General features: G+C 42.3%; 1 protein-coding gene across 6 annotated transcripts in view; it reads right to left on the bottom strand.

Moving 5' to 3' along the window:
* agrn (agrin) overlaps positions 1-14,509 on the bottom strand; it is a 531,414-nt gene that overhangs the window by 21,081 nt on the left and 495,824 nt on the right. For all 6 annotated transcript variants that reach the window (XM_087980308.1, XM_087980309.1, XM_087980310.1 and 3 more), the window contains 2 exons: positions 6,109-6,225; positions 3,928-4,117 (listed from right to left, as the gene is read on the bottom strand). In XM_087980308.1, the coding sequence (XP_087836434.1) occupies positions 3,928-4,117; positions 6,109-6,225 (307 nt within the window). The remainder of the gene's footprint in view (positions 1-3,927; positions 4,118-6,108; positions 6,226-14,509) is intronic.

Below are 14,509 nucleotides of genomic sequence, written 5' to 3'. Positions count from 1 at the left end.
CCAGCATTTGTTGTTTTCAGTACAGATTCAGTACATCTGCAGTAATTTGTTTCTAAATACATGGCATAGTGCAAAAGTCCCATCAACATTTGTTTTCAATTCTGAGCAGAAAGGAATACAATGTGAAATTTCACAACTGAGGGGCCTCATGTCATATTTTAAGTGGCTAATGACACTATAGAATTTGCTTGCTGTCGTGGTTAGGTACAAGCTAAAATCTAGTTGACTTGTATCCTTAGTAACAAGAGGCTGACAAATTAGGCAACAGAGCCTGAGCTTAAAATAACAACGATCTAGTCTTGTCACTCTTAGACAAATCTCAAACTAGCGTCCCTGAAAGAAAAGCCACAATTTGTGGGGCAGACAGCGTGATGTTCAATAAGTAGCAGCAAAAATCCTTTAGTCGACTAAATATGCAACTTACACACTCAAGCATATCTATACAGCTCAGTAATTACCTTCCATCTGTCTCCTAAGTTTTAGGATGTATTAGTGAAATTTATTTCAAGGGATTTCCTAATGATGAAGCTAGCCACTACAGTGCCCGATACAGGACTGACTCATGTGAAGATGGAAAGTCCCAGATCTGATTCCCCCCCCTATTATGTTGCATTAGCTGAACTGCGTGACTATATCACATTAACTGCCCATAATAAAACTGGACTGGAGGGGTGAGGTTGATTTTGTGGAGGTCGTTTGGGGGTGGGGGAAAGAGGGTGAATAAACCATCTGGGCTTTTCTATCCAACTATCCCCCTACTAAGGGAAGTGTCTTAGCAGAATTGACGTGTGTGGACATCCAATAAGCTGGTGAGGCACATCCTGTGCACACCCATGATAATGCATTGTCTTGTTCACCACAAACTATTGCCATTAGAGTGAAGTACTGCAGGTGACTAACACATCCAGAATCTTCAAAAGGAGAGCTGGAACAGAAATTATAACACACTGGCTGCTTCTGAATTTATATTATGAAATTCACAATTATTTAGCTGCTTATAGAATATTAAAATATTACAGTGTCTGCTTAGATCCACATATTGTCCAGTATTTGCAAAGTATGCACATACAGCAGATTGTTCATAACACTGTTTATTTAAGAGCATTTTTGTGGGTTTAACATTCTACACACAACATTCTTTTACTGATATTAATAAGTGTTAATTCAGTTTCCAATAATGACTTGGGTAAGTTTATCCAATGAGTTGACACAGCCTGGAGTGGCCCTGCTCTCTTTGTGTGTCTGTGCTGAGTTCATTCATCTATAATTGGGTACTGTCAGCACTTGGGTAGCATTAAGCTTGACTTTGAATGACGAGATTTGGGGTTCAAATTCCACTCCAGGGCATGAGCACGAAAGTCAATGCTGATGCTCTGCTGCCATACAAAGGGAAACCTCATTGATGGAGGTGCTCCTTTTCAGATACCTGTCAAGCCAAGGACCCATCCAAAAAGCTCCTGTGGCACTATTTCAAGGAAACTTTGCACCATTATCCCCTGTCCTGGCCAAAGTTGATTATCTCAGTTGGCTGGACACAGGTTTGCAATTGCAAGATGATACCAACATTGTGAGTTCAAGTCCAGTACTGGAGAAGGTCCCACCTCATCAAACTTCCCTTCTCTAAACTGAGCAGCCTGTAGTCATCTGGATACGATGTGGGCGTCACTGGCTAGGCCAGCACTTAATTGCCCGTCCCTAAGTGTCCAGTAGGCATTTAAAAATCAACCACATTGATGTGGACCTGGAGTCACGTTGGCCAGATCAGTAAGGATGGCAGTTTTCCTTCCCTAATGGGAATTATTGAACCAGACGGTTTGTGATCGGCGCTAGATTAATGTAAGCCTTTTCTGTGACTGACCTCAGTCCTAAGCTAGAGAAGAGGAGAATGAGTCAGTGATGCCATTTCTGGGGTGAAATATTCCATGAGCAATGAGAGATCGTTGCAGATCCTTTTCAGGATCCTCCTCTGGAATTTGGTTCCACAGGAGCAGTGGAGATCCTTCCTGTCTGGAGCTGACAGCCAATCAGAGACAACAGCTCCTGCACTCAGCAGCGGAAAGGAGAAAGTTGGGGGCCTGCTGTTGAAAGTGCAACTCCAGAGTGTCCCAGGATGCAGAATCAGTGAAAATGACGTGTGAAATGTGGAGGGGTTTTACAAGGTGGGGGTAGTGAGGAGAAGGTGGGCGGCACGGTGGCACAGTGGTTAGCACTGCTGCCTCACAGCGCCAGGGACCCGGGTTCATTTCCCGCCTCAGGCGACTGGCTGTGTGGAGTTTGCACGTTCTCCCCGTGTCTGCGTGGGTTTCCTCCGGGTGCTCCGGTTTCCTCCCACAGTCCAAAGATGTGCAGGGTCAGGTGAATTGGCCATGCTAAATTGCCCGTAGTGTTAGGTAAGGGATAAATGTAGGGGTATGGGTGGGTTGCGCTTCGGCAGGGCGGTGTGGACTTGTTGGGCCGAAGGGCCTGTTTCCACACTGTAATCTAATCTAATCTAAAAAAAGGGAGCAGGAAATACTGTACAGAAGCGAATGTAAAGGAGGGGAATGTCTCTCAGTGACCACTCCCTGCCTGATGTCCATGCTGAATGAGTTCCCCTCCAAAAATCTCCACCTCCACGCTCACCCTCTCCCCCTAAACAGACACACCCTCTTCCTCCTTCTGGGAAGGCTGCACAGCGACTGGCCTGCCTGATGCTGGATTAATTCCAGGATTCCTCGCCGGAGGAGTCCCTGAAGTGGTCTTTAACTAGCCATTATCTACAATTCCGGAGTGTGATTGTTTGGAAAAAGCATTCATGCCAGTGACTGAACCAGCATTTATTATCCAGAGGGCTGTTAAAAGTCAAGAACATTGCTGTGGGTTTGGAGTCAGATGTAAGTCAGAACAACTAAGGATGGCAGATCTCCTTCCCTAACATGCATTAGGGAACAAATGGGTGTTCATATCAATTGATGGTGGTTACTTGCTCATTATTCAACTAGCTTTTTATTTCCAGATAGTTATTCAGTTCAGATTTCACTATCTGCCTGGGTGGTATTCAAACCCATGCATCTGCCCGGGGTTCTTGATTACCGGTGGTCTGACATTACCACTGTGCTGCATCTTCCCCTTACTCTGCTGGTTTTGGATGAGTGCAGGTCCAACAACATGCCAGAAGTACACCACCATTCTGGGAAAGGCAGCTCGCTTAATTGGCGCCTCAGCGTTCACTCCCTTTACCACTGATGCACAGTGGCAGCAGTGTTAACTATCTACATGATATAGTGCTTCAAACCCCAAGCTTCTTTAGGCAGCACCTTCCAAAGCCATCACCTTTACCATCTAGAAGGACAAGGAAAGTAGATATGTCAGAACACCACCACCTGCAAATTCACCTCCAAGTCACTCACCATCCTGACTTAAGAATATATCAGCATTCCTTCATGGACACTGGATCCAAATTCTCTAACTCCCTCCCAAACAGCACTGTGGGTGTCCCTACACTGCAAGGACTGTGGCAGTTCAAGTCAGCAGCTCTTCTTCCAGGACAATTTGGGATTGGAAACAAATGCTGGCTTAGCCAGCAACACCTTCATCTTTTAGACATGTTTTAATGATTAGCAGTAGGTCAGGAAGGTCAACCATGAAACTTGCTGTTCAGAACTTATTTCTGGCAGATGTGGTAAGGCAGTGGGAACTGGGTACACCAAACCATGGGGTATGACATTCCCACCTCCTATCTCGCGACCTCCAGAAACACAAGATTTCACCCTTGATCACAATAAGGTGGCTGTTGGAAATGTGCGGAAGTTGATTTCAAGCTTTATGCTTTGTGTGGATGATGAGCCTCTCCTAATCCATTGTCAAAGTTCACAAGCGCAATAACAAGTCCGTACCTTAAAGAGGAAAACAACAGATGAAACAGACAAACAATGGCCAGATTTTCACCTTTTTCACACTGTGATCCTGAGAAGCCACGCTGGCACATGCAATCATATTCCTCGAGTTTTGGACTACAGATTCCACCATTGCGGCACGGATTACGCCTTGCCGTGCAGGGATGAGAGCGGTAATTGGAGATCTCCATTGCCTTTCTAATATTTTCTTTCTTAAGCAGTGGAATAGATTTTATTGAAAGCTAAGAGCAAAGAGAAAAGCAATTAGGAAACAATCACCAATTTTGAAACTCAGGAAAAAAGCAAAAAGCACTCATTTGATTCAGCCATTTTGTTTTGATGAATTTAGTTTCAAAAATTCAAGATTACTTTTATTTCCAATGAAACAAACTCAATCCATAATCTGAATCATTTTTTGTTCAGAGTTGGAGAAGGAGAATGGGCACCAAATGCAATCTCGTGCAGCTTGTTATCTATATCCTCACCTCGGCTCTGAAAATGGGAAGCAATCAACAGAAAGGGAATAGACTCCTTTCCAAATTGGAGTTAGACAGCAGGTTCCCAATGGTGAAGAGCCAGAGAAGACCCAATACTCTCAGATTACCAACTCCATTGGCTGAACAGGCAGAGGTTGTTCGTCTGAAGATGGGGAGGGGGCCACTTTCTTTTTTAACTTTTAAACACCCACAGTGGCCCGTTCTTGATCTTGGATGGGAAATTCAACCATAATATGGCCAGAAGGTGAGGTGTGGTCCAGAGCCCGTTAGGGAAGCAGGAATCATATGGACACCCACTGTTCCTGCCCTAACTCTATTGTGTTGGCCATAACTCATGCAGATTGCCCACATTGATGACTGGAACTCCCAGCTGATGCAAGAATGTGGCCTTCGTTGGGCCTCTCTCTTGACAAAATGATCTTGCAGGTACTAGACACCCCCTGGTTGGGTCCAAGGAGTAGGTGTGGACAGAGAGCCAGTTTCTGAAAACTGCCCGGTTTGGTATTGTGACTGGTAGCCAATGGAATGGTGCCAAATTACAGCCCCACACCCTTATGATCCAGAGCCCAATTTTGATTGAAAGTATGAGCCCTGATTCAGGACTTTGAGCACAGGAATAGGAATAAACCATCCACTTCCTCGAACCTATTCCGTTATTCAACTTGTATCATAATTCCATCAATCCACCTTCTTTCTGTAATCTCTAATAGCTCTGCCTAACAAAAGTCTATCAGTCTCAGTTCTGGAATGTTCCATTGATCTCCCATCTGAGCATCTTTCCTCAGAAAGCGTATTTACGATTTCTACGACTCTTCCATGAAGAAATCCTCCTGACATCACCCCAAGAGACCCATGCATGAATTCAATCAAAGTCTTCGCAAAATGGAATGCCACTCAAATTGGTGAATCTCCTCCTGACCACCATCTTGGACGGCGGTTGAAGGTGGGATTGTTGGGTGCAGACAGAATTGCTGCCTTTTTTGGGCACAATTAAGGAAGGAGGCAGAGTTAAGGCAGCATGGTGGCTCAGTGGTTAGCACTGCTGTCTCACATTACCAGGGTCCCAGGTTCAATTCCAGCCTCGGGTGACTATCTGTGTGGAGTTTGCACATTCTCCCTGTGTCTGTGTGGGTTTCCTCCGGGTGCTCTGGTTTCTTCCCCCAGTCCAAAGATGTGCAGGTCAAGTGAATTGGCCGTGCTAAATTGCCCATAGTGTGAGGGGAATTAGTCAGAGCGAAATGGGTCTGGGTGGGTTACTGTTCAGAAGATCGGTGTGGACTGGTTGGGCCGAAGGGCCTGTTTCCACACTGTAGGGAATCTAATCTTTAATCAAGAAAGGCTAAAGAGAGGAATATAATTTTGGAGGGAATAATTTCAAAACAGAAAACGGAGGTGTATTAACTAGACACTGTGCACCAAAGGAAAATAAAATGCCAGCTCTTGATGCCCACTGCGCCAAGTCTTGCTTTTTACTCAAGCCAAATTGATCAGAAAGCACTTTTTACACTTAAAATTCAACATGCATTACAAATATATATCTTCAACATAATTAACAGAACATTCTCATAACAAATTAAAAACTGGATAATGGGCAGTACGAATACTAAGAAAATGGACAAATGATGAGATTAAGTCTTGGAGAGGGGACAAGGCTAATTAGCACAAACATCTCATGGTTTTTAACCAGTGCTCTGTCCCCAGTTTCTCAAGCTGCTAAAGTTTCTCGTTCTGTTTACCTTTTGAATTGCTCCTTTAAATCCAGAGGTGATTGCAGCTGCACGGGCAAACTCATTGAACTCCGGTGCTCCACCTACATACAAGGCTTCCTTGAGGTTCAATGCTGTGTGCGGGGTCTTGGGATGAAGAACATCTTTTATTTAATGACACGATCAGGCTCAGATGATATTTGTCTGAATAATTATACATCAATAATTAAGCCAGCAGCCAATGTGGCATAATATTTCAACATAAAGTCAGTCTGTCAATGTAACAATAAGGTTTTACACTGGTGGGTATTTTATTTTGTTAAAGCTGCATTACCACAACAGTCATACACCAAGGGCTTTTTATTTCTCAGTCACTTGCAGTAACAGGCTAAATTGATTGTTTAGAAGTGGACAGACTGACTTTAAGCTTCAGTACTGTTATTTGGGATATAAATTTATAACAATGGAGTGACAAACTACTTAAAGGTATGAAGTGATGAGAAAGGAGTGTTGTTGATATTGTTTGTGGAGGACACTTGGGCTGAAAACCAACTTTTTCTGAATACAGATCATGGATAGAAAGAATAAATGTAAAAAAACTTCAGTGAACTGGAATTGAAACAATGATATTCCAGCTGAACCAACATCTCTGGTTCACACTACACTATTGAAGTCTGTTTCTGATTACAAGTTTGTTTTAAAAAGGAAGAAATGCTACTTACCACATTTCAGCCAAAGGTTTAGATTTTGAAAGGAAAATATTTAATTATAATAGCCTTAAAAAAAAGGAACTTTTTTGAAATAAAAGGAGCTGCAGATTTTGGAAATCAGTAACAAAAACAAAACCTGTACTTCCTCTCGACAGATGCTGCTGTGTTTTTCCAGCAATGTCTTGTTTTTGATCAATTTGATAATATCCAAGTACAGAACTGCTGACATGATTTGAAACAAAAGTAGAAATTGTTGGAGAAACTCGGCAAGTCTGGCCACATCTTTGGAGAGAAAACACAGAGTTGACATTTCAAGTCCAGTGACCTTTCCTCAGAACCCTGTTCGAAATCTTTCTCAAAACACACAATCATTTATGTCAGATGCTAATGAATCTACAGCGATGACAAATAAATCCTTTTCACATTCCCCTGTTCTGAAGGAGGGTCACTGGACCTGAAATGCTAACTCTGCCTTCTCTCTGCAGATGCTGTGAGATCTGCTGAGTTTCTCCAGCGATTTCTGTTTTTTGTTTGTTTTTGATCTCCAGCACCCGCAGTTCTTTGGTTATAACTGCTCGAGTGACTTGTTGCTTGTCAGGAAGATCCTCATTCAGTCCTTTCTCCTGAGCTAGCATTCTACCCTCCCCAAAAAGACTGTTGTTAAAGTCTAAAAAATACCAATGAACAGCTGGTGTCTGTGTCTAAAGTTTTGGATCAGGTCACGTCTGTGACTTGTTCAAACTTGTATATATTTAAAATAGAGTCCTTCACATGACAAAAACAGAAATCTAGCCGCAAGTGTCCTAACTAATTAACAGTGAACACTTATGAATGTTCTGGAGTATTTGCCTTCTGTTCATACTCAATCTTTATGGTTCAACTGTCAGGCATGAACACAGGCTAACGGGCAGAGCAAAGGCTCAACTGTGTTCCCATTTAATTTATTTGTGACCGTTCATATTTTCATTCGGAAAGTGGTGTCTTTTTCTTGTTTTCACCGGTCTTTGTGTTACTGAACGCTAAATGTGGCCTTTGAAATTCTCTCTCAAAAAACATGATCATTTGTATCACACACTAATGAATATATTGCCAGCCATGACAAATAAATCCCTTTCACAATCCCCGTCAAGTGCTGCGATGAATGTGTAACCAGAAACAGACCGCGGGTAGTGATTTGAGCTCATGTGTGCCAAATGGGAATGCAAGACAAGATTAAATATGCATGAGATGAATGAATAATGTCAAACAAATTCAGTAAAAGCCTCATGAGGAAAAACACACACAAACCAGTACACACAAGCAATGTAATGACATACTTATCAGGTTAGTGGTGATCTTGCTTGTTTATAAAGATGTACATTAAAGTAAAGTACCTTTAATAGAGATTACCACAGGCACTTCAGTTTCTAAATGCACAGAACAGGACTGTACATTTATAAAAACTAGTTTAGATTTGAATATTCTAATGAGATCTTAATGATTGATAAGTTATTACAGATTATGAAATTCACATTGAAATGCTAAATATGGAGTTGTGTATTTCAAAAATTCACAGCTTGAATTTTCCACACATTTCCCATCCCACTGCTTTCTTTCTTCAAAACAATTTTGACATTTAATTGGGCCCTCAATCCACTGATTCGATCATTATTTGTATAATTAGAAGTTTTACTTATAGAGTTTTAAAACTGATCCAGAAAAAATCTCAGAGAATACTGGAAGGCACTCAGCAGTTCTGCCAGAGGCCTGGTTTGGAAGCAGAAACGGAGTTAAAGTTTCGAGTCCAATATGATACTTCTTCAGATGAATTCTCTCACCACAGATGCTGACAGACCTGCTGAGTTTGTCCAGCATTTTCTGTGTTCCAGATTTTCAGCATCCACAGGTATTACTGAAGATTAATCAAGCCAGAGATGACAATGTTCGGATAAATATTCTCTTTTTTAGTTCATATTAAGTTTGTATTGTTTAAATTTAATGGTAATATAAACCAACAAGAATATTTTACATGTCTGTAACTTTTTTATGGTTAGTGTCTGATTAGAGAATAAAATATGGATAAACTAAAGTTTAAATTTAAATTAATCCAACAGCCATTGCTCAATTACATGTTGTGTAAAAGTCATCAAATTAGACAAATCCAAAGTTTTACTCTCATTGTTGTTAAGTCTTTGGCTCCTGCTCTTGCTGAAAGGTCAGCTTATCAAGACAAGAAGAAAATAAAATGGAATAATGGGCTTTATTTTTCTTTTACAGAATTCATCAATAATGTATTTTTCAACAGTTAGCATTTTATTTTGGACAATCAGCAGATTTTCTTTCCTTGTATTTGTGTAATATTGTTCTATATTTTTACTTCATTTCATTTCAGAAGGAAATCTCAGACGCTTTGTCGTTGTGAACTTGATATAAAGCTCGTAATCCAATGTCAGAACTCGTGTCATAATGAGAGATATTGAATTTATTTGGTCTCGAAACATTGACTAGGGGGTATGCATTTAAGGTGAGAAGGGAAAGTTCAAAGGAGATGCAAGGGGCAAGTTTTTTTTTCACAGAATAGTAGGAAACTGGAATCTGCTGCCGGGGTGGTGGTGGAGGCAGGTGCGATAGGGACATTTAAGGGACTTTGAGATAAGCACACAAATATACGAGGAATGGAGGGATATGGACCTAGGGCAGGCAGAAGGGATTAGTTTATTTGTCGTCATGTTTGGCATAACATTGTGGGCCAGAGGGCCCATTCATGTGCTGTACAAGTCTATCGTCTATGTATTAACTCTCTCTCCACAGATGCAGCAAGACGTGCTTTTGCTTTTATTGTGAGAACGTATGGACTTTGTGCCACCAAAATAAAACTTGCTGATCAATCTGTCAGTAGCAGAGATGAATTTGCAGCACATTTGTTTATAAAGCTGTCACAGAAGTCAGATCATTAAAACTAATCTTACAAAGATGGAGATTGTAAAAACAGTAAGGTTAAAATTTACATAATGTAAAATTGATTACATTTGTGCCTGTTAGACTGCAGTTTCCATGCTCACTTCTTCGTTAATCTTTATTTGCTCTCTCTCTGGTTTTTCTTTTATTCCCCTAATTCTTGTTATTTTTGATTTGGTATTATATGCATTTTTAACTTTATTTTAATACTTTGTACTCCTATGATCCTGATTTTACTTTTTCTGTTTTTCACTTTGTTTTTAGAACAAATTACTCAACAAACATTATACTTTTAATGTTCTGAAACCAAACAAATTTAGTACCAGTTTGCTGACTGCCAGTAAGGAACACGATGTGATGACATTGGCATGGCCGTAAGTTTAGAGCAGCAGCCAGGTGTAGGCAACTGTTATGCTCAGGGAATGTTCTGCATGGCCTATCAGATGGACTACCTGGTAATGAAACCCTGTGGTTGGAGACCAGATGAGTTATTGCCTGTTTCCTTCCCCTACCTGCCAGACTGTGATAATGACTGTGACTGCGACACCAGGATCTACAAGATGAATTGCATGCAGTGAGGGCCCTATCTGAGGTGTCTCCTTACCAGTACGGTCCCTGAAAGCAGAGCCTGAGCAGGGTGACAGAATCACTTTGGATTTAAACAAAAGAGCCAAAGTGCCTGTTTGAGTTATTTTTCAGGAGAGCAGCAACTCAAGCGGAGAGGTAGCAACAACACAGTGGTGTTCCTTTTCAGAAAGACCGTCATGTTAAGTGTCGATTAGGCAATGGGCCTTCCCAGGGATTCCAGCAGAGGCAGACATTCCCCACTGGGAGCTGCCAGTCAATCTGTGACTGACAGCTCTGCCATTATTGGTCAGCACCCACCAAGGGAGTGGTGCCATCTCTCAGCAGTGCAACCCACCCGAAGGCTCAGGATCGCTATGGGATCAAGGCTGCAAGTGGGTGATGGTGTGGGCGTAATTACAGTGAAGTTAGGGAATCAATAGCAAGGACACGGGTCCCTCCTTCCCAATTCAGGATCTCTCGATTATGCATTAGCCTGTGGACCTGGTACACGTGAAGTGGGGGAAAGTGAGGACTACAGGTGCTGAAGATTAGAGTCGAGAGTGTGCTGCTGGAAAAGCACAGCAGGTCAGGCAGCAAAAGCCCTTCATCAGGAATGTGAAGCCTACATATAATCCTGACATGCTTAGCTTTACAGATTTCCTGCACTGGCAAGCCCGCTGCCTGCTGTTGGGTGAATACCAGCCGCGGTGGGAGGTGACCCTTATGTGGGCACACTGGAACAAATTCAGCTGATGGCACAGTGGGCAAGACCATTCGTGACATTTTCTACCCTGGACCTGACCAGAGTAGGAATCCTCTGTGGGAAGAATCCTCCTCCAATAGCCACTCATCTGAGTAAGTCTCCGTACACCCACCATGGGGTTAGACTGCCCAATGAGTATACTGAACACCCAGTGAAAATAATGAAAGCCCAATGACTATACTGATAGCCCAATGAGTATACTGATAGCCCAGTCAGTATACTGATAGCCCAGTCAGTATACTTATAACCCAATGACTGTACCGATAGCCCAGTGAGTATACTGATAGCCCAGTGAGTATACTGATAGTCCAATGAGTATACTGACAGCCCAATGAGTATACTGATAGCCCAATGAGTATACTGATAGCCCAATGAGTATACTGATAGCCCAATGACTGTACTGATAGCCCAATGACTGTACTGATAGCCCATTGAGTATACTGATAGCCCGGTCAGTATACTGATAGCCCGGTGAGTATACTGATAGCCCGGTGAATATACTGATAGCCCGGTCAGTATACTGATAGCCCAGTGAGTATACTGATAGCCCAATGAGTATACTGACAGCCCAATGAGTATACTGATAGCCCAGTGAGTATACTGACAGCTCAATCAGTATACTGACAGCTCAATCAGTATACTGATAGCCCAGTGAGTATACTGATAGCCCAGTGAATGTACTGATAGCCCAGTGAATGTACTGATAGCCCAGTGAGTGTACTGATAGCCCAGTGAGTGTACTGATAGCCCAGTGAGTGTACTGATAGCCCAGTGAGTGTACTGATAGCCCAGTGAGTATACTGACAGCTCAATAGGTATACTGATAGCCCAATGAGTACACTGCTAGCTCAATGAGTATATTGATAGCCCAATAAGTATACAGATAGCCCAGTCAGTATACTAATAGCCCAGTCAGTAAACTGATAGCCCAGTCAGTAAACTGATAGCCCAATGAGGCCAGAACTAGACAGGAAGGGGCAGGCTACAGGACATTACTATATAACATAAGTCCCGCTGAATCTCCATTTCCAATTAGCCCACCTTCATCATCACTAACATTTCATGACCTGAATTTTGAAGAGGTTATGTAATGCAAAACTAGATGTTCTACAACTACCTCTACGTTTAGCAATGGAATTGGATGAGTTTAGAATGGGATAACAATGTTGTGAGAGTGATGACACCAATTTTTCTTTTGGTTTTGTTTTGTTTTACCTTGCGTGATTTCTTAAATCCAGAAAGCACATCAGAATAAGTACAAGAAACATAAGAGAAAAAAGTGAATCAGTAAGTGTGAAATAAAGAATACATAGTCAAACACATTAGTAACTAATCAGAACATTAACAATATTTCAAGGGCTGCGAGACACTTTGTTAGGGATGGAGATTAACTTCCCGGATGAGCTTCGGTAATTGCACAGACTGTAAGTGCAATCATCACATAGTTTTGTACATATCCCTCCTGCAGCCACATTCACAGACATGCATTTCACTGCATAGAAAGAACTTCATTAAAAGCGGTCACCATGGATATTGGATAAGTGATGTGTTCCTGGTAACATCAGGGCAAACAACCCCAAATTCACCTGCTCCTATGGAAGAGTCAAAGAGCCTCAGTGCCTCCCCCAGTGCAGCGAGATGAGAAAATTACTGTGCAGTCTTCAAATCTACTCCTCTCTGTTCCAGCACACTGGAATGGCGGCTACTTCTGAAAGATTTCCCTCTCCACCAATAAGTTTATTCCTCCATAACTCCTTGCATGGAACACAGGCTGCTTGTTTAATGAAGTAAGGGCCTTGAGCCACTTATAAAGATTGACTGACTACCATGAGTTTGTCTGTGTATCAGCAATTTGCACGTGCTGAACAGCAACCTCCAATATGGTGGAAAAGAAAGGCATGTGCATGACAAGCTGGAGGTACACTATATCCGTGTAGGCAAAAAATAAAATCTGCCACATTGAGCACGCAGTAGAACCTGGAACTTCCTGTTTGCTTCATTAAATAGAAGGACTATTGGCTGCTTGAGAAACCTTTTAGGATGCATTCCTGTACTGGACCCAGGTGTGTTTTGGAAAACTGGGCCTGGGTGACATTTGGCTTACCAAGCTGTCCTTGAAGAGAGGCCTTTATGAGCTGCATCAAATACTTGGTTGGACATGGAGCCAGGAGATGCAGGAATGTTCTTCAGGACCCCACATTAAAACCACACAAGACTGGACAGGCCACCATGGACCATCATCATGTCTCGTTGTTCCTCTCTTGATCTTGGCTCTCACCCTTGCCAATCACTGCAGACCATTTCCCACCCTTCCTTCCTGGTGGTTACACTCTCTATCTTCCAACTGCAAAACCCCACCTCTCCCAAATGGTCTTCCTTTAATGGCTGACCTGTGGGACCTTTCAGTCCTTTTTCTTTTACTGCCCAGTGGCTCATTGCAATCCCATTTCTCACGCTAAATAATGAAAACCTGAAAACCAACCAAATCTGGGTACACATGAAATTTTACACTGTTATCTTTTAAGTTAGAGTAATCAGTTTAGAATTGATCAAGCTTTCCATATCTAACGATAGCATGTGCCACCTACTTCTCCAGAACACCTGCCCATTTGTCAGTAAGTCATAAAAGGGGTTTTTCTGAGAACCTTTTTGGATTCCATGACTTTTGTGGCTTGGTCTCTGCTTCATCACATTTGCACACACACACACCACCCACGTAGACGCTACTATTTTAATAGTTCACAGAGAGAGCAAATCTTCTGCATTCAAACCGCCTGGAAATTAAAATCTCTTAACTGATGTAGCGAGGAGAACACCTCCACACATGCAGTCCCTGCTAAAGGAAAATTTCTTTTCTGTTGACTTGTATCAGATCTGGTCCTAAACGTCAGTGGTAAAATGGTCTCTCTAGCCTTCAGTGAACATTTTTCAACCATCTTGCCCTTTCACCCACCTCTGTCCCACAACCCCGATCAGGTAAACTCTTTTGAGATCCCATTCAGGTGTAAATTTTACACTCCCATGTCATCATAGGGGACGGGGACTGTACACAAGAGCTGTATTTTTGGCGGTTACTTTGATTGTCATGACCATTCAGACTGTTTCCAAAATATTCAACCACACAGCAAGATAGCAGCCAGAATTTATTTCCTAGTCCATTACAAGCATCTTGTAATTGTTATGTAGCCCAGTATTACCATCAAAACTGAGGTCCATTCGATTGACTGCATTTTGGATTATCCGAACAATTTCGCAAGATCCTGATACTTGGCTAACTGTGTTATCCAGCATTTGATTAACCAAACGAAATACTCCCCACCCGTGTCCTTCAGATAATCAAGGTTCCGCTGACCCAGGATCCTTCAGTCTACTGATAGCCCTTGCACAGAACCCTGCACTTCTCTAGATGGGCAACAGGTGTCAGTGGTGTGCCATCTATGCTGAGTGTGTCAGC

The sequence above is a fragment of the Chiloscyllium plagiosum genome, unplaced genomic scaffold (assembly GCF_037043375.1).
Source record: "Chiloscyllium plagiosum isolate Xiang-an unplaced genomic scaffold, Cpla_swu_hap1 HiC_scaffold_37, whole genome shotgun sequence".
Taxonomy (NCBI): Eukaryota; Metazoa; Chordata; class Chondrichthyes; order Orectolobiformes; family Hemiscylliidae; genus Chiloscyllium; species Chiloscyllium plagiosum.
Note: the sequence above shows the minus strand (reverse complement) of the source record. Positions and strands in the feature narration are given on the sequence as shown.